Below are 20499 nucleotides of genomic sequence, written 5' to 3'. Positions count from 1 at the left end.
AAACTTTATGGTAGTCGTAATATATCTGACGTTGCTGAAGAAAACAAATTACTTCAAATTCTTCAATAGCTCTAAGCTTGAATATGATACCAAACGTGGTATTCATATAAGAGAATACGAATGCATATTATTTTCATTAAGAAATTATATGTTAAGATTTATACATTATGCAAAATTATCTTCATTACCTCGATCAGGGAAAATATTTGACCGTCAAACATATTCAGTCATTTTATATTTAAATTTTAAGTCTATATTGTTTCGGTTTGTCAGAGCAGTAACTCAAGATAAAATATTTATTAGTCTTCGTTACGCTTTCACATTCAATTGACGAATTAAAACAAATTAACACAAGTCCTCGATATCTCTGAAACTTACAAATGTTGCAAAATGTACCTACTGAAGATTTAAAGAAATAAGTGGTACAGTGATTGTACGGACAACAGGCTGTATGGCGAATAAATAGCTTCTGTTTTTAAAATGGATGTTCCAAATACATTTAAATAGCCGCCCCGCTATCGCACGGGTGAAATTTATTTATGAAGGGATTTGTATGAGTGTAATTTATACACTATAGCGCTCAGGAATAATGTAGGTTTTCACTTGTATTTTTTTAATTAGTCATTATTCTGAATATTTCTCTTTACAGTATGAGAACACATTTTATTATTAGATACAATATTCAGACATTTATTATAATTACTACAAAAATGACTGAGAATATTTTCGAGTAATTTTACTTTTTAATAGAAATTTTAGTTGATTAATTACAAAAACGAATAAAAAAATATTGTGATAAGTTTGTAAACTCAAACTCAAATAACTTTATTCAATATATAAGCATTACACTTTCTTATTGATGGTCAATTGGAACACTACCACCGGTTCGGCAAAGAAAATACCCTGACCTGAGAAGAACCGGCGAAAAAAACTCAGCGGTTTTTTTTTAATTTTATTTGTTTCATATATTATTTAGACAATTTAATATGAGATGAAATGAGTACCTAGTTACGTAGTGTACTACGCGATCTCTTCAATAGAGACGCTAAAAAAGGACGACAAGTTAACTATTAAAATATCATATATGTGTATAAATAGTAAAATACAATGATGGCATTAATTTTAGACGTTAATTAATTTTATAAAAATATTTAGAAAAAATAAAAACAATAAAGGAAATTCATTTGTAAAATAATAACTCCACTCCTTTATTACCCCAAGGTCTGCAGAGCTCTTAATACGAATACATACTATGAGTATGTAGTTCAGATCCTAAATAAAATAAATAAATGTGTATAATATAGATAAATACGTAACATATTCTGAATTATTCGCATATAGAAATAACTGTTTTGATTACCTAAGATATGGAAATTATTTAAAAAATATTTTAATTTCCAGTACTTATATCTATTTTATATCCATAAAAATATTACTTAAATATATATTGAACATAAATCACGTAATAGACAGGAAAAATAAAATACAAAACTCTGGTGCAATGCATTTTATTGCATATAATTCCATCGTTAATTATCATCGAGGGTTCCGTAACATTTGATATAAATCAATTTTACTTAAAGCACACAAAACACTTTCCAAATTAACAACTATTTTTTATACCATGTAACTAATAGATTCGTCATCATCACAATACATTTTATTTAGTTTCAAAATATCACTTTCCGACAGTCCTTTTCTTTGTCCAATTTTTACGTTTTCCTATTAAAAAAAAAAAAAAACTTTTTTTTATTTCTGACGATTTATTAATTACTAATCAATTTCAACGTACGCTGTTATGACAAATCAAACTGGAGCGTTAAATATTGCAAGAAACTCAATATTGGCACGCAACAATAAAATAAGTGTGTATTTTATTGCCAGTATAATTGAGACAGTTATAATATATTGTCTGTTATTTAGGCTAAATGATGTAATGTAATGTTTACTACATTTCATAAAACCTACGGAACTACTAGCTAAAAACTATCTTAATAAAAGGTACACTTCTTATAGTTCTGCTAACACTAACACTAATTTAGTATTTTATAATGTTTTTTTTTACTAGATTTTTTACTAGAAGGGGCAATAAAATTGTATTAAAATGTGATCTGTCACATTTTTAATATATTTTTAACCGTAATTGACACACGACTTAAGAGTACCATTAATTTCCTATTGAAGTTGAATATTATTTTTTACTTGTATCTTAATTTTCTTTAAATGTTTGTCTAAAGACTAAGATAACTCCTTTGCTAACTATTACGGCACATTGACTAAATAAGCAAATAATTAAAAATTACAACAACAATTGCACCTGCTATTTTTACAATTTGTTTCTCGCTAATCAATAAAACAGGTAAATTTGTATCATCATAAACGTTTCAATTATAAAATATATTATATATAATAAAATAATATAAATAAAATAATTACCTTCAAAGGTATTATTGTTTTATTTCCGTTCTTTGAAAATGCTGTCTCTGGATAATGCATAACGCTGTCGTAGTCGTACAGTACACCGAAGTCGGTCACTGTGTCGACGGTGTATTTTGCGAAATTATGCTCCACGCCTAATAAAAGTAATTAATTGATATTATATCTATTTCTGTACAAACATAAATTACAATTGTTAAGCACGAATTGCTCAAAAGGTTGAATAAAAACCAGAGCACGTTAATATCTACAGAATTGCAACAACAACAACAACAACAGCCTGTAAATTCCCACTGCTGGGCTAAAGGCCTCCTCTCCCTTTGAGGAGAAGGTTTGGAACATATTCACACGCTGCTCCAATGCGGGTTGGTGGAATACACATGTGGCAGAATTTCTATGAAATTTGTCACATGCAGGTTTCCTCACGATGTTTTCCCTCACCGCTGAGTACGAGATGAATTATAAAGACAAATTAAGCACATGAATCAGCGGTGCTTGCCTGGGTTTGAACCCGCAATCATCGGTTAAGATGCACGCGTTCTAACCACTGGGCCATCACGACTACAGAATAGGAATATACTTAAACAAATAATCGATAATAAATTTAAATTACCTGACTTAATATTTTCCCACACTATCTCTACAAAATCATCTCTGTCGTATGTGCTCTGCATGTGGTAGAAGCCGAGAGTGTGGAGCATCTCGTGTACGACCGTCCCGTGCTTGAAGCAGCCCTTCGCTAAGTTCAACACTTGGCGTGTTTCCTCCTCTTCTTCTCCTGATTCATGCTCGTCAATATTTAAACCTACATTAGAATAACACCCGTTTTCCGAACCCTGTTTATACAAAAAAAATTATAATAGTTTATTTTAATAGTCATATATTGTCTTTTTCAAATACATTTGATAATTTTGGGGGTCATACTTATATTTTACATTAATTAGGTGACCGCTAGTAGTTAGTAATCCATAAACATATTTTACAACAATTGAGATATTCCACCGCCAAACAGTAGATACTTAATATTGTTGCGTTCCGATTTGAAGGGTAGATGAGCCAGTTTAACAACAGGGACAAGGGATATACCATCTTAGATCCCAAAGTTGGTAGCGCATTGGCAATGGAAGGAATTAACCATATTTCAAACAGAGCCAATGTCTATGGGCGGTGGTGACCACTTACCTATCAGGTGATAAATTGTATTAAATATAATGATAACATTAAAGAATAAACATATTATAAGTCCAAACCTGATTGTCAACATACGACAGACTCAATTACATATAATGTCACTTGAAAGTGAAAATGTTCATATATTCACGTATCATACAAATAAAATATTTTTAAAGTCATAATCGATACGCGGGAAAGTGGTTCGTTCACTTTCATGTGTATAAGGATCTGAACGTACTCTCGGAACCAGTTTTTTGTACATATATAGCCTTAAAATATTATAACTTTAAATGATCAGACTCTACGTCATATTATTTTAATGAGCTATACTAGTAAAGATGTCTTGGAAACTAAAAAGTGCAGCTGGTAACATTATCTTCATTGTTTCTGTTTGCATACTCCTGTATGATCTATTAGGAACTATTCTTAAAAAAGATATTTAAAAAAAATTACAATTTTACATGACAGTATAATATATTACATCATAAAATTGTATGATTCCTTATAATTCGGTTCCCAGATTAATGACTGAAGTCATGAAATTGAATTTATACCGGCTCGAATACTCCCACATTAGTGCTCGTGTTTTGTATAATAATGATCTTTTTAATTCGTGGGCGTTTCTATACCCTTCAATTCCAACCAACCCAATAGTAAAATGATCTATTTAGCGGTAGAACGCACAGGCAGACTTTACCAAATTCAACAAGAAAAATATAGTTTTTAATAGCATTTTAGCATTTATACGGTAACTATTTTAACAAAAATAGAAACACATTAAATATGAAAAGTGAATTGATGTTGGGTCTGTGTTGATGCACTGAATTACTACAAATATAGTACATACGTGTAACGCACCTGAATAATTACCGCGTGTTCATTACCTTTCCTTGAACGAAATGTTAGGCAAGATTTATTAGCTATATCAGCCATTCCCTCTTCAATCATCTTTACTTCTTTGTCATCTGTAAAATATATTTTTTTATTGTTTATATTATTAGTCGATGTTCCCTTTATGAAGCGTCGCGTTGCCTTTGAATGTTTCGATAAGTCTCTACATAATAGATACGTGTATAAATATTCAGACACAGTCACATGTTAAAAGTTAAACGCTGCAGAAGTTGGATGCATAGTCGTTAGAAAGGATAATCGATCACATGATGCTTAGTGGTCAGCACCACCAATACCTATATAGGTGGCATATGCCACCAGGCACGAAAACCAAAATGTAACATCCCTTGTGCTCTAAATTGCACTGACTCATTTACTATTCCAAACCAAATACATTATATTTGATTTGCTGGCGGCAACACAAACAATTTATGCACAGGGCTCTACCATCAGTTAAATAATTATAATATAATTATTTTTAGTTACATCTTATATAATACCAAAATTATGCAATACCGGAAACGACTGCTTTCATTTATCATAGACATAATTAATTATATACCATATAGTTTACAATGTATAAATATGACTAATGGCCTTACAGTTGGCGTCTTAAAATTTAAATTTATAATGAGGTTACGTGCATTTATCAAACACCTATACAACTTAACTTTTACTATGTAGTTTATATTATTGGCAACCAATATTATGTATCTAAATGTCGATAGAAGTGATTTCAGTAAAAACTGCCAGTCTAATCCAATCGAAGGAATAAAGATAAACAAACCTTTCATAATATTTCAGCGATAATATGCACTACTTATAGATCTTTAAAAATATTTCATTATTAATGACTTATCCACTTTAGCTTCTACAACGTTCAAACGCCATTTTTGCGAATAAATAATGAATATCAAAAACTATTGACGCTCCAACCATTGTTACTGAGCCATTTAGATGGCAAATGTTGTTTATTTAGCTTTTGTCCTCTTGTGGTACGATACGGGATGGTGAATTATGGCATTTTACTGGTATTTATCACACTCCTTAAACGTTTTGCTACAAGACGATATAATATAGAAGGATACATATCCAAAAATTCAGTTGAAGGTTATGCATTAAACTTCACATTCATTTTCATTCATTCATATAAGTTAAGTTCAAGTAAGTATACAAACCAAAATCATCCTCAACGATGTGATAAACAACAGTGCGGTTGGGCCATCGCTTGGAATTGTTTCTCAGACCATTGCGTTCAAAATTAGCGTTTTGAACAGCACGCATCTGCGCCGAAGACAACACCATATCACCTTCGAAATGTTCGCCTAATTCTGGGTCGGTGCTGGAACCTATATCTAAAAGAAAGTTATATTTAGATAATAATAGTTATGAGTTATCAATGTTTACAAATTAATTTAACTAGACATACAATCATCATAAGCCTTAGACACTGGCAGTTGTATCTATATAATGAGATGTTATGTACTCATCATGTGTCCAGCAAGTCTAATATCTTGCAAATTAATCTTCTTAATATAATCTTATTAAATATTAATCTGCGGCAGACGGCTGTAGGCGGAAGTAAGCCACCTGATGGTAAATGGTCAGAATCACCAATGCACCACCATCATTGGAAGCTAATATGATATGTCCCTTGAGGGTGTAGTTCCTCACCGGAATACAAGTTATACAATAATAAGGGACATACCCACTAGCTCCCCAGGTTGGTTGGGCATTGGGGTGATTTTTTTTATGGTATAGGTTGGCGGACGAGCATATGGGCCACCTGATGGTAGGTAGTCACCATCGCCCATAGACAATGACGCTGTAAGAAATATTAACTATTCCTTAAATCGTCAATGTGCCACCAACCTTGGGAACTAAGATGTTATGTCCCTTGTGCCTATAGTTACACTGGCTCACTCACCCTTCAGACCGGAACACAACAATAGTGAGTACTGTTATTTGGCGGTAGAATAACTGATGAGTGGGTGGTACCTACCCAGACGGGCTTGCACAAAGCCCTACCACCAAATAGATGTGATATAAGGAATAGCCAATATCTATGGGAGGTGGTACTTACCATGAGGTGACCCATGCCCTACCTATTACAAAAAAAAAACATATGTATGTCTAAATGTTATAAACGTATTTCATTCATTTTTTTTATTTCGTAACTATGGGTTTCTCTTTTTCGTTATTGCTTTACCCAAATGTTGGTTAGTACATTTCTGCACAATTCGGTTCAATCATTGTAGATGTTGTCAATACCGCAGATAATTTCCAGTAGAAACGGACTCGAATCACATAATACCTTTACCTTTACGTTACATTCTTATGTAAGAACGGACTAGAATCATATAATAGTCTGTTCATGTCTAGTCCGTTTTTACATAAGAATTCTACGGAACCACAACTTTCATATGACATGTCAGATTAATCCATGAAATTCTGTGGAACGGGTTTCAAATTATATTCAAATTCAAATGTTTTGTAAATAAAACATTTTTCATTCAAAAAAACTAATCGTCATATTACTCACTATGAGGTGAAAAAAATAAAAGCTTGTAAAATAAATACTGGATTTATTTTCTTAATAGATCTTTAGACAGATCGTAACGAACTGATATTAGGTAAATATAATTAAATGACATTTTAAAGATAAAATCATTTTTCGTAAATAGGATTCGGTTAACAATTTCACCTGCTTTCAGAAATTTACGTTTGATTTCTTTAACAATAATATATATTACTTTATAATAATTACTCATATTATAATCGAAAACGAATGTAAATCATTTTTGAATATACATTTCATAAAAAATCATTTTCATTAAAATAGATATACATTTTTTTGAGAATATGCAGATACAAAAAAAAGTACAGTACATAAGCCCTTAAAAATTCTATGGCGGTAGTGACTTGAAGAAATAGGTTTGCTTGGAAGAGGTCGCCAAAATTGTATGCCTTTTTTATTAAAGCTGATTCTATGTTGTATTTATTTATTTTTTCTGTGTGGTATACAATAAAGTATTAACTATAATTAAATATTTACCATCATCGGTCAGAAATTCGTTAACGCTAAATTTATATTGCTCAGCAACTGGAGCGGCATTTGAAAAAACCGATAAAATTAAAACTACACACAACTTTACAATCATCGTGAAATATAAAGTAGCACTACGTGTACGTTAATTACTAAAGAGTGCAATATTGTCGCCTCTTTAAATAGAACTTGAGGGACGTATCGATCACCTAATTAGATAACTAATCTAAGCACATGCTGTTGTAATTAGCTACTTTTGTTTCACCACAATGATTATCTATTTTACGTTCAGAACCCTGCGGTGAGCAAGGATATCTGTCGTCACACACTTAACGTTTAAATAACTTCTACATAACTAAGAATGTAAACTAATTAAAACTAGTAGTAGCCCGCGGCTTAGCTCGCGTTTTATTATGATGGTTGTCATGTGTTAGGCAAAAACAGCAGCCAGCATATGTCTTGTCTTTGAGTTCATGTTTGCTTCATACTAAATTTTATTAAATTCGGTTCAGCGGTTTGGTCGTGAAAGAGAGAAAGAAAAATAGACAGACAGACGAGAGTTACTTTTACATTTATATTATTAATATAGATAGATGGAGCGATTCGAAGACGTCAGTTTCAAAAATCTATTTATTATTTTGAACTAATAAAAATAGAAAACTATGAGTGGGGCCAATAGTAGTGTACCTGTATATATAATTCAGAATTATTCAATTTTGTTTTGTCACGTATACTTAGCATCATATACAAACAACAACACATTGTGGATTTATCCACCAATCTCTCATTCTACTGACAAACCATTAACAGACAACACACAATTAAAAAAACTTAATTATTAGTTGCTTAAAAGCCTTATTTAATTTTAGTCATATATTTTATTATTTTATTTTATTTTAGGGAAACAAACAATAAGATAAACTTATGGGATATGAATATACAAAATTACATATATCATTTATTGACACATACACACCTTTACTATAACTTTTATATATTTTTTATTTTATTTTTTTATTTATTACCTACAAATTATTTTTATTATTTCTATTGATTTACAAAGCACGTTAAATATTCGAAATTGCCTGAATATTTGTTGGAATACGCTGAATAGAAGATAGCTATAAAAATATAGATATGGTAGAAAAATATTTCAAAATTATATAACCATAAAGCACTTCACGACATTTATATTATTAGAAAGAACCATCTGTCTTAGACAATATAAATCAATAAAATAAAAATAAACTGCACATCAATGATATTCTAATAAACAGATATGTTATAACCATACTAAACAACAGAAAAAAGTGTGCCGCGCCGGGGACCGTTAATTTAGTTTATTTTTACATTTCGTTAAAAGTAAAAAGGATACCTTGATAAAAACAATAAGTAAAAGGGATAACTAGATGTTTAGTTACGCAAAACGTATTACCTACTACGTAATTATGATGTATTATTACGTATTACTACGTAAAACGACTAAAGGCAAACGTCCCAATTAGGACGTTTTCTAGTCTTCACTTATTGCGCGTTAATAACATATCTTTTTACTAAAACATGGATGGGATGTAAGGGGGCGCAGGGATGTAAGGGGGCGCAAATTACATCTTAGCGCCCCAAGCCAACCTCACCTGCCCGTGGTGCATCCTGCTAACTAGCAAACGAGGCTCTGGCGACCGAATGATGGCGGTATAACCTTCAAAATAAACGTAGCTAAATACCACAGGCCGGTGACGGGCAGCAGCGTCACCGGTGCGAGTAGCTACGTTCTGCGATCGCCAACACGCCTGCCCAGCGTGGCGATTATGGGCAATATCCTCTATATGCAGCACTCACACAAGCCACGGCCCCCAGTTCCCGGCAGCCCCGCTATTCCTCGTCATGGTGGCGATGATAGTAACGGCGGGACGGGGGGTGCTAAGAATCACCGGGCTACGGGAGGCCACCACAACCGACTGACCCTTGCGACGTACAACGGACGCACGCTACGGCTTGACTCGCATCTGGCGCAACTTGAGGTAGAACTTGGGAAAATTAGGTGGCACATATTAGGATTATGTGAAGTCCGGAGAGAGGGAGAGGACACCGTAACCCTCGATTCGGGCCACCTAATGTACTTCCGAGAGGGAGACCAACAATCCCAAGGTGGCGTTGGGTTTCTGGTAAATAAGTCCCTAGCTGACAACGTTGTGGAAATCTCCAGTGTGTCGAACAGGGTTGCGTACCTCATAATAAAGCTCACCGAGAGGTACAGCCTCAAGGTAGTGCAAGCGTACGCACCGACCTCGACACACTCGGACGATGAAGTGGAAGAATTATTCGATGATATATCGAGGGCCCTCCACTTCACCACGAAAACCCACTACAACGTTGTCATGGGGGACTTTAACGCTAAAGTGGGAGTACAGAATTGCAGCGAATCGGTAGTAGGACCCCATGGATTTGGAAGTAGGAATCATAGGGGGCAAATGCATGTCAACTTCCTCGAACGGGGGGGGCTCTTCTTGATGAACTCCTTCTTCAAGAAACAGCCCCAAAGGAAGTGGACGTGGCAAAGCCCCGATACTATGACCAAAAATGAGATAGACTTCATCATGACAGACAAGAGGCACATATTCAGAGACGTCTCTGTGATCAACAGGTTCAATACCGGTAGTGATCACCGACTTGTCCGAGGCTCTCTGAATATCGATTTTAGGGCCGAGCGCGTCCGTTTGATGAAGTCCACGCTCCGACCAAAGCTGCTCCAACCCATTGCGGGATCTGAAACGTTCCAGTCAAACCTGGAGAACCGATTCGCTGCCGTGAAAACCACAACAGACGTAAACCAGACCCTAGAAAATGTAGTTCGAATTCTCAGGGAAGAAGGTACAAGATTTTTTGGCATGCAGCGTAAGGGCAGGAAGTCCAAACTTTCAGAAGAGACCTTAGGGCTAATGAAGAAACGACGTGAAAACCCATCTGTCACTTCGTCAGAGAAGTGGCAACTAAACCGAGAGATCAGCAAGCGCGTACGACACGACCTCCGGTGCTCCAATACTCTTACGATTGAAAGAGCAATCGAGCAGAATCGGGGGTCTAAGGTGTTCGTACAATCTCTTGGAAGGAGCCACCTGACGAAGTTGACCACATCAAGTGGAGAAGTCGTTTCTTCCAAGCCGGCAGTTCTTTCGGAAGTAGAGGACTTCTACGGCCAATTATACGCATCGCATGCACCTCGACCTGATCCCGAAAATGAGGATTCTAGAGCTACATTAACACGCCATTTCTCAGAAGACCTGCCTGAAGTCAGTGTTGGCGAAATCGAGATTGCTCTTAAACAGCTTAAAAATGGAAAAGCCCCTGGACAGGACGGTATTACTATAGAGTTATTAAAAGCAGGAGGTAATCTGGTACTCAAGGAACTCCAAAAGCTTTTTAACTCTGTCCTCTTCGAAGGGAGAACTCCGGAGGCGTGGAGTAGGAGTGTGGTCGTCCTGTTCTTCAAAAAGGGAGACAAAACCCTGCTGAAGAACTATCGTCCCATATCCCTACTGAGTCACGTCTGTAAGCTGTTTTCAAGAGTGATCACGAACCGTCTTGCGCGAAGATTCGACGAATTCCAACCCCCAGAACAGGCCGGGTTTCGGACCGGATACGCCACCATAGACCACATCCACACAGTGAGGCAGATTATACAGAAGTTCCAAGAGTATAATCGGCCTTGCATTCGTGGACTATGAGAAGGCCTTTGACTCGGTTGAAATCTGGGCTGTTCTGGAGTCCCTGCAGCGTTGCCAAGTTGATTGGCGATATATCCAAGTGATGAAATGTATCTACGAAGCCGCCACCATGTCCGTCCGAGTACAGAATCAGCAAACAAATCCCATACCATTGCATCGAGGAGTGAGACAAGGGGACGTTATTTCCCCCAAATTGTTCACTAATGCAATGGAGGATATGTTCAAGACGCTGAACTGGAAAGGACGTGGCATCAACATCAATGGCGAATACATCTCTCACTTGAGATTCGCGGACGACATCGTCATCGTAGCAGAAACGCTGCAGGACCTACAACAAATGCTGAACGATCTGGCTGATTCTTCTATGCGTATCGGCCTACGGATGAACTTGGATAAAACCAAGGTCATGTTCAATGAACATGTTCTACCGGAACCGATTGCGATACACGGTACCGTCCTCGAAGTTGTTCAAAAATATGTCTATCTTGGGCAGACTCTGCGATTTGGTAGAAACAACCTTGAGGACGAGGTGAATAGAAGAATTCAGCTAGGTTGGGCAGCGTTTGGAAAATTACGTCGAATCTTTACATCGTCGATCCCACAGTGCCTTAAAACAAAAGTCTTCAACCAGTGCGTCCTACCCGTCATGACATACGGAGCCGAAACGTGGACACTTACGGCAAGGCTGGTCCACCAGTTTAAAGTCGCTCAGCGTGCTATGGAAAGGGCTATGCTCGGCGTTTCTCTGCGGGATCGTATCAGAAATGAGGCGATCCACCAGAGAACCAAAGTCATCGACATAGCCCACCGGATTAGTAAGCTGAAGTGGCAGTGGGCTGGCCATATTTGCCGCAGAACCGATAACCGTTGGGGGAAACGTGTTCTAGAGTGGAGACCGCGTCTCGGCAAACGTAGTGTAGGACGTCCTCGGGCACGGTGGAGTGACGACTTACGCAAGACGGCTGGCAGGAGCTGGATGCGAGTAGCCCAAGAACGATCTCAGTGGCGTGCAATTGGAGAGGCCTATGTCCAGCAGTGGACGGAAATGGGCTGATGGATTGGATTGGATTGGATTACTAAAACTGTAAAAGTGAAAGATTTGAAAGTTTTCGTACCTAGTCTGTGGTATAAAGCATATATACATATATCTAACGGCACGATGCTGGTAACTATGTCTACGTGATGCGTGATATGTGTAATGACAAGAGTCGAGATGGCCCAGTGGTTAGAACGCGTGCATCTTAACCGATGATTGCGGGTTGAAACCCAGGCAAGCGCCGTCTTTATAATTCATCTCGTGCTCAGCGGTGAAGGAAAACATCGTGAGGAAACCTGCATGTGACAAATTTCATAGAAATTCTGCCACATGTGTATTCCACCAACCCACATTGGAACAGCGTGGTGGAATATGTTCCAAACGTTCACCTCAAAGGGAGAGGAGGCCTTTAGCCCAGCAGTGGGAATTTACAGGCTGTTGTTGTTGTAATGACAATAAAAAATATCACGATCGTTTTCGGAATCATACAAAGCTATTGAGTTTTCTGTCGAAAAAATTCTCAGTAACAGCCCGGAGTCGGCGATTGTAAATGCATCGTTAAGCCGTTGTGCCTGGGCCTAATTTTTTTTCAATCGTATCAAATTTATCGCCAAATTGGCTTTTAAGAGTGAGGGAATATAGTGTACCTATGTTTGCGCACCCAGTTGTTTATTTACGTCCTGCGTACTCGTCTGGTCTCCCCGTAAGGCAAGCCAAGGTGACCAAATCAGTCAGGACATCATTAAAATCATTCGATACCATTATTTGAATATATACACGAGACAAAAATAAATAAAACAACAGACTTTATCAGATTGTAAATAACGTGCTATATTTATATTACAAAATAATTACAAAGAAAACTTGACACACAAATGTAAACTGTACAAATAAGCATGCAATTCAGATACAATGTTACGCGAAACTAATTAAGAGAAATGTACAAATAAATCGTATTTATGTATAAAAAAAATACTAAAGTAAACGTATAAGTAAACAATCGCATATAAAACGAAATAATATAAATCCATTTGATACAAGTATGGCATTACTTTAAACATAATACTGAACTTGCTAATACAACAATGTAAGCTGTTCTAAAGTGACATCGTTATAAAATAAAATCAATAAATATCGACATCGCTACTAAACAATTACCATAGAAACTACAATACCTTCGTAATAGGCGATTCTCTCTAAATACTTGTAGTAACAAACAACTACAGTGATATAATGAAGACGTTCGAAGAAACGCTGTCGCTAGTTTACACATCAATTATACTGAGTTATTAATTTAGGCAGTCTTTAATATATTTCAATTAATTATGTACCAAAATGTTACAGAATATTACGGTACGCTAAATAAATATATACGATACAAGCGACCTCCTTACGTATCTTTTAAAAGTGACTATCGATATTGGACTAATCGTTTCATTTATAAATAATTGGCTACGAATTATCTTCTTTTTTATAATTATAATAATAAATAGCCTTTGTTAATTTCGTTTATGGATTTAGTCTTCAATAGTGACGGTCTCTTTAAAACGCTACGAAATAGGTCAAAAAAAAAAAAACAATCATAAAAATGGTAACATACCTACCAACTTAACTACGGTTCAAATTATTTTTACATACAAATTACAATATCAGCACATCGTATCAATAAAGCACTGTAAAATATTCTAAATATTGGTCTAGTTATTTATTGCGTGGGCTGTTTATCCCAAAAGATACAACACTACCAGATCGTTGTTGTTACATTATCGAACTACACTGCGAAATACATCATACCGTGTCATGACAACTATGCCTAAACATTTCGAAATAAACGATATCGTGACAAACCTCGGGATCGATAAATAATATAATTAAATAAAATAACATCGGCTGCTTATAAAATTTCAATAATTTATTTATTGAATAAATTAATTTATCTAATCACATCACTATCTCCATGGTCGACGATGGAATACTCGGCGAGGTCTGTCACAATAACACAACATAAACACAAAGTGTTTTGTCTCCGACGAGCTACTCGTATCGTTTACGTTAATAGTTCATCGAAAATGAATTAACGTCTTACTATTATAATAGCGACCAAAGACGTAATCGTATCCGCAATGATCCGGCGGATAAATGGGGTTTATGTACGCTTAAGGCTAATATTTCTCTAATATAAAATTTGTCTACGTATAGAGGACGTCAACCGAGTAGTAAGCGGCACTCGAACGAGTGATCGTTATCACAAATGTGCAGCGATTCTACGATAAAAAAAATTATTGCTATTTCAAGACTCGATCGTCTTAAGGCAAATCAATTAAACCGTGTACGATTATTTTGTATTATCGCTAATTACCATTTAAAAACGTTTATTGTATCTATGCATTACTCCCATAGAAAAATTCTATTATAAATAGAAACAATCGTTTACTAATTAGTCTATCGCTACAATAGATCCTTGGCTGCGTCCTAAGCTTTTAATAAATAGTAAAATGACACAAACACTTCCGTTAATAAACAAGTTTAGATCTCAAAAGTATGATTTCTCGTAAACATTTTGTCACCTTGGAGGCGACAATTTATAGGAAAAATATAATTTCTGATTATCAAAAATAATAATATGTATCAAATTTTATTATTAGAACACGCGTAAAATATTGCGTCGCATAATATACTTAGTATAAATGAAATCTGCAGTATATAAGCTGTGTTGCCGTCTCGAGCTTTGCAAAAACCACAACGAGGGCCGAGACGCAAATCTCGCCGTCTCAGTACATCGACTGTTCAGATTGTCGCATTATAAAAACTAAATGTGAAACTATCAGTTGACACGTAGCATTAGTGCTTGAATTCTCTCAATAATCTTTTTTTTTTATTAAGCTATCTAAACAATTTGCGAAGACGCACTAAATGTTCGATTATTACAAATACACAGTATGTAAATTTATTTATAAAATAGAATAGCGAGAACCAACCTTAACTGACCTAAGTATGTTGCAGTAGCATTTTTACACATCTCTACGACCGACCAGACGAACGTAAGTGAAAGATGAAACAATAACTTAATATGCACCTAACTCTGGTCAGTCACTTGTACTATGAAAATAACTGCAAACTTTTCGAAAATATATATTTCTATTTGAAATGGGACATTTCTCGATATCGACATTTGGCACACAATATTATTGATATGTATAGTTGATTATTTCGTGAAAAATAGCACGGGGTCGTGTTCAGTACCATTATTAGCTATGGAAGCCCCATTTGACTAGATGTATACAATTTCAAACATTTTTCAACCTCTATAACTTCCTTGCTCCTTGTCATTCAAACGGTTCATATAAGTTAACAGTATGTCATTATAATCTTAATCTACAAAGGCGTACATTTCTGTAATACATTTTAACTGTAATTTCAATTAATTATTTTCATTGCTAATTTTGTTCAATTGAGATTGACACTGATTGTGAAAGTCTGTCTGTCCTTATGACATTGTAAACAATTTCTATTCTTTCTGGATTTTAAAGGAATTGTCCCATTTCTTATTCACTAAGGCAGAATGTGCACGTTACGTTATGTATAATTTAACTGACATTACAAATTTTTTCGCAATTCAAATATCACATAACAAGTCGAAATTTTCTGAAATGTAGATACAAATACACAATACTACCATAACAGCGAAAGATTTATAATGTTTATATAAAATGCACTTTCAGTAATCACTATATGTTGATTATTTATCATTAAATACAAATTTCATGAAATTAGTTTCACCATGCGCTACGCTTAACACTATCACTAATTATATAGCAACTCGTCGACTACTTACAAATTTCAAAGGATTCCTCTAATTCGATGTATTGAAATTTAGCTTTCGAAGTCTGTGTATAAATTATGTTTGAAATATTATGACATCAATGGCAAATCACAACAACTAGAAGAATATCAGTTATACTATTCTATGCGTCGTATTTCATTGTAAGAAACTATGCAAGTCACATGCTGATATGTATGCCAGTAACGGTAGGAATACTGATAGGGATTATTCAAAGATATCTTTCCAATAAATTGATACGATTTGAATTTTTATGATCAATTTGACTTTATATGATGACAATTATTGATTTGGTTCCAGATCACGTTAATTAATATTAGCGCTCATCGTTTTGACTTTTTATGATACAAATTGTGTTGGTAATATAGATTTCAAATATTATACAGTAAAGTCTCAAACCAAGTGCTAGTAAGCTAACATGTTTTAAGCGTTCTATACACAATCGGACCAATCACAGTTTTAATCGCATTTACCAATAAATACACTAAAAATAATTAGGCCATTTTAGGACAGATAATCACAATATTTTATCTAATTTAAACAATTCCTCATAGATAAAATCTCACATTTATGTCGAGTCGTTTCTTCTCTTTCTTCTCCATCTTTATTCTTTGGATTTGGTTCGTTTTACCTGCGAAAAGAAACAAGTATAATATAGTATAATCATAAATGTCACGATCGTGTCACACTCAATATATACGACATTCGTTCAATTACATCTAATATTCAAAATAGCAACAACAACAACAACAACAACAGCCTGTAAATTCCCACTGCTAGGCTGAAGGCCTCCTCTCTCTTTGAGGAGAAGGTTTGGAACATATTCCACCACGCTGTTCCAATGCGGGTTGGTGGAATACACATGTGGCAGAATTTCTATGAAATTTGTTACATGCAGGTTTCCTCACGATGTTTTCCTTCACCGCTGAGCACGAGATGAATTATAAAGACAAATTAAGCACATGAATCAGCGGTGCTTGCCTGGGTTTGAACCCGCAATCATCGGTTAAGATGCACGCGTTCTAACCACTGGGCCATCTCGACTCACAGCATTTGCTATTCAAAATAGCAAATGCTCAAAATAAGCGTAATCAGTCGTTCAGTTTTTGTGAGCTAAAAAGTTGCATAGACCACTCTATTCTCTCGCTATACTGAAAAGGCGCAAGGTAGCGAGATTTGGGTACAGACGAGTGTGTGGGTACTGACGAGTGTGTGGGTACAGACGAGTGTGTGGGTACTGACGAGTGTGTGGGTACAGACGAGTGTGTGGGTACAGACGAGTGTGTGGGTACTGACGAGTGTGTGGGTACAGACGAGTGTGTGGGTACTGACGAGTGTGTGGGTACAGACGAGTGTGTGGGTACTGACGAGTGTGTGGGTACAGACGAGTGTGTGGGTACAGACGAGTGTGTGGGTACTGACGAGTGTGTGGGTACTGACGAGTGTGTGGGTACAGACGAGTGTGTGGGTACTGACGAGTGTGTGGGTACAGACGAGTGTGTGGGTACTGACGAGTGTGTGGGTACAGACGAGTGTGTGGGTACTGACGAGTGTGTGGGTACAGACGAGTGTGTGGGTACAGACGAGTGTGTGGGTACAGACGAGTGTGTGGGTACAGACGAGTGGTGTGTGGGTACAGACGAGTGTGTGGGTACAGACGAGTGTGTGGGTACAGACGAGTGGTGTGTGGGTACAGACGAGTGTGTGGGTACAGACGAGTGTGTGGGTAAAGACGAGTGTGTGGGTACAGACGAGTGGTGTGTGGGTACAGACGAGTGTGTGGGTACATACGAGTGGTGTGTGGGTACAGACGAGTGTGTGGGTACAGACGAGTGTGTGGGTACAGACGAGTGTGTGGGTACAGACGAGTGTGTGGGTACAGACGAGTGTGTGGGTACAGACGAGTGTGTGGGTACAGACGAGTGTGCGGGTACAGACGAGTGTGTGAGTGTGTGGGAGTGTGTGGGTACGCACGTGGCGGCCGTGGCGGCGACGGGCGGCGCGGGCGGCGCGGCGGGCGGCGAGGGCGCGGACGCGTTGCGCGAGCGCCCGCCGCGCGGCTTGATGGTCTCCGAGATCTGCCACATGGTCTCCTCGCTCAGCACGTCGTCGAACTCGTTGAACATGGCCTGGATGCGCTCGTTCTTCTTGAACTTGTACTGTCTGGAAAGTAAATTAATATTCGCTTAGTGTTTTGTTCGATTTGAACGGAAAGCGCAATTAAATATGTCTCAGAGGACTCACTCCTTGTGGAAACGCTTCATGTTTTCCATTATATTATACTGCTGCCATCGTTTCGTGAAGTTAATGCTGCCATCGGGGAGCAAATCCGGGTTACCCACGTGTACGAACGTAAGATCTTGAAGGAAGAGGCCACTGTGAAAATATATGAAACAATAAGATTGCATAACAACAACAACAACAGCCTGTAAATTCCCACTGCTGGGCTAAAGGCCTCCTCTCCTTTTGACGAGAAGGTTTGGAACATATTCCACCACGCTGTTCCAATGCGGGTTGGTGGAATACACATGTGGCAGAATTTCTATGAAATTTGTCACATGCAGGTTTCCTCACGATGTTTTCCTTCACCGCTGAGCACGAGATGAATTATAAAGACAAATTAAGCACATGAAACAGCGGTGCTTGCCTGGGTTTGAACCCGCAACCATCGGTTAAGATGCACGCGTTCTACCCACTGGGCCATCTCGACTCTTACTTAGTTTGCATATCTAGGTCCCAAATAATACATTTTATTTATATAAAGTGCTAGTCAATCTAGTGTGAGGGGGAGCGTCATGGGCGTACATGTAGGGTATGCAGGGCGGCTGCGTGTCGGCGAGCGCGTTGCGGTAGGCGCGGAAGGAGTGCGAGGAGTCGATGAGCGCGCAGTGGTCGCGCAGCGCGTCGGCCACGGCGCGCGGCCAGCCCAGGCGGCGCACGGGCGGGCAGTCGAGCGCCGACACCAGCGCCAGGTACGAGTTGAAGTTGTTCAGCTTGCGCAGGGCCTTCATCACCTTCAGCACCTTGCTCGCGTACTTCTCCCGCTCGCGCGCCTCGTACTGTGGAACGCGAGCGTATTATAATCTCTTGCGGAAGAATGTGCACAACACATAGTTGTAAACTTTCAACGGATCGTCGATTCTCTACTATTACTACTATATTACTCACAATTTTAATTATTAACAAAATACGCTCACTTTGATTGCATCTAGTTGATGTATTATCCTCATCGATTCACAAAGTATAGTCTGTTCGCGTTAAGAATGCAGTGAGTTGTCATTGTTTACCGGCCTGACTCCGCCCCCTTTGACCAATCAAATCTTTTCAAATTACAAAGTCAAGTTCACATTTAATTAATTATTAACTGATATTTTTATTTTTATAATTTAAATTTTTTTTATTTATATATTTATATTTAATTTATTAAAGCTGTACACGTAATAATTAATGTAACCTATAGCTACTAGATGACGTTATGTCAAAATATGTAAATTTCTACATCACGATGGCAAGATTCGCAAACGATTGTATATAGTGTTAAGAATTTTGTTGATTAAACACCCCGATTAGATTTTTTATTTTAATGTGTATTTTTTAAATTCATTATACGTAGTCATTAAAACAAATATAATTTGTTGGAATTTTAACACAAATATGCATACACCTTCACCCTGCTGTTAAAAAAGATTTGATTGGTCAGGGGGCGGAGTAAAATGACAACTCACTGCATTCTTAACGCGAACAAACTATAGTAAAAACTCACTTGCTCTAGTATCCTGGAGCGGGCCCAGTAACTCATCTTGTTGAAGTGCTCGGTAAACCTCGTCAGATTGGGCGAGCTCTCCTCAGACTGGTCACGTGGCCACGAGAGCACCTCCGCAGTCGTTATACGCACGAATAGAGCCGAGTCAAGCAACGTCATCTGCTCGGCTAACTCACTGGCTTTGAAGTCTAGTAACGTGTCCCGACGAAGGGACACGGTACCATAACAGGGCATGTCGTATTCGTATTTGTTATTTGTCTGGAAATTAAATAAAAAAACATATTAATTTATACTTTCAAAATATTCACACTGTAGTATCAGTAAATACTCACATTTTGGAAATGTAATTGTTTCTGTTTATCGACTAGTATTTGTCTTAGAGCTTTTGATATAGGGAGCTCCTCCGTTTCGACAAGCCAATAAATGAATTCCATAATTTCTTGCATTAACGTTCGATCTAGGTCACCCATTCTAAAAATAAATATAATCTTATAGAAAAACTTAAAGAGATTTGTTGGCATTACAGTATTGAATGCCGTAATAGCTACTAAATATAATTTCATGATAAAGAATTGACCTGAATATTAA

At 37.0% G+C, this 20499-nt stretch overlaps 2 protein-coding genes across 8 annotated transcripts in view; both read right to left on the bottom strand.

The window, feature by feature from the left end:
- Positions 1 to 1499: 1499 nt before the first annotated feature.
- On the bottom strand, positions 1500 to 7838 carry LOC124538977 (zinc metalloproteinase nas-4-like). The gene is made up of 6 exons (XM_047116273.1): positions 7556 to 7838; positions 5679 to 5855; positions 4468 to 4574; positions 3050 to 3272; positions 2437 to 2573; positions 1500 to 1722 (listed from the first exon to the last, which is right to left on the bottom strand). The coding sequence occupies exons 1-6, from the start codon at positions 7659 to 7661 to the stop codon at positions 1618 to 1620; spliced, it is 855 nt and encodes a 284-aa protein (XP_046972229.1). The 5' UTR covers positions 7662 to 7838; the 3' UTR covers positions 1500 to 1617.
- Positions 7839 to 13117: 5279 nt separating this feature from the next.
- The window catches only part of LOC124537485 (guanine nucleotide-releasing factor 2), a 41465-nt gene continuing 34083 nt past the window's right edge, over positions 13118 to 20499 (bottom strand). For all 7 annotated transcript variants that reach the window (XM_047114390.1, XM_047114351.1, XM_047114358.1 and 4 more), the window contains 6 exons: positions 20244 to 20382; positions 19912 to 20169; positions 18954 to 19207; positions 18393 to 18524; positions 18123 to 18311; positions 13118 to 16779 (listed from right to left, as the gene is read on the bottom strand). In XM_047114390.1, coding sequence (XP_046970346.1) covers positions 16776 to 16779; positions 18123 to 18311; positions 18393 to 18524; positions 18954 to 19207; positions 19912 to 20169; positions 20244 to 20382 — 976 coding nt within the window. In that variant the 3' untranslated portion in view covers positions 13118 to 16775. The remainder of the gene's footprint in view (positions 16780 to 18122; positions 18312 to 18392; positions 18525 to 18953; positions 19208 to 19911; positions 20170 to 20243; positions 20383 to 20499) is intronic.

Source organism: Vanessa cardui, chromosome 2 (assembly GCF_905220365.1).
Source record: "Vanessa cardui chromosome 2, ilVanCard2.1, whole genome shotgun sequence".
NCBI classification, from domain to species: Eukaryota; Metazoa; Arthropoda; class Insecta; order Lepidoptera; family Nymphalidae; genus Vanessa; species Vanessa cardui.
The sequence above is the reverse complement of the archived record's forward strand: the minus strand, read 5'-3'. Positions and strand labels throughout refer to the sequence as shown.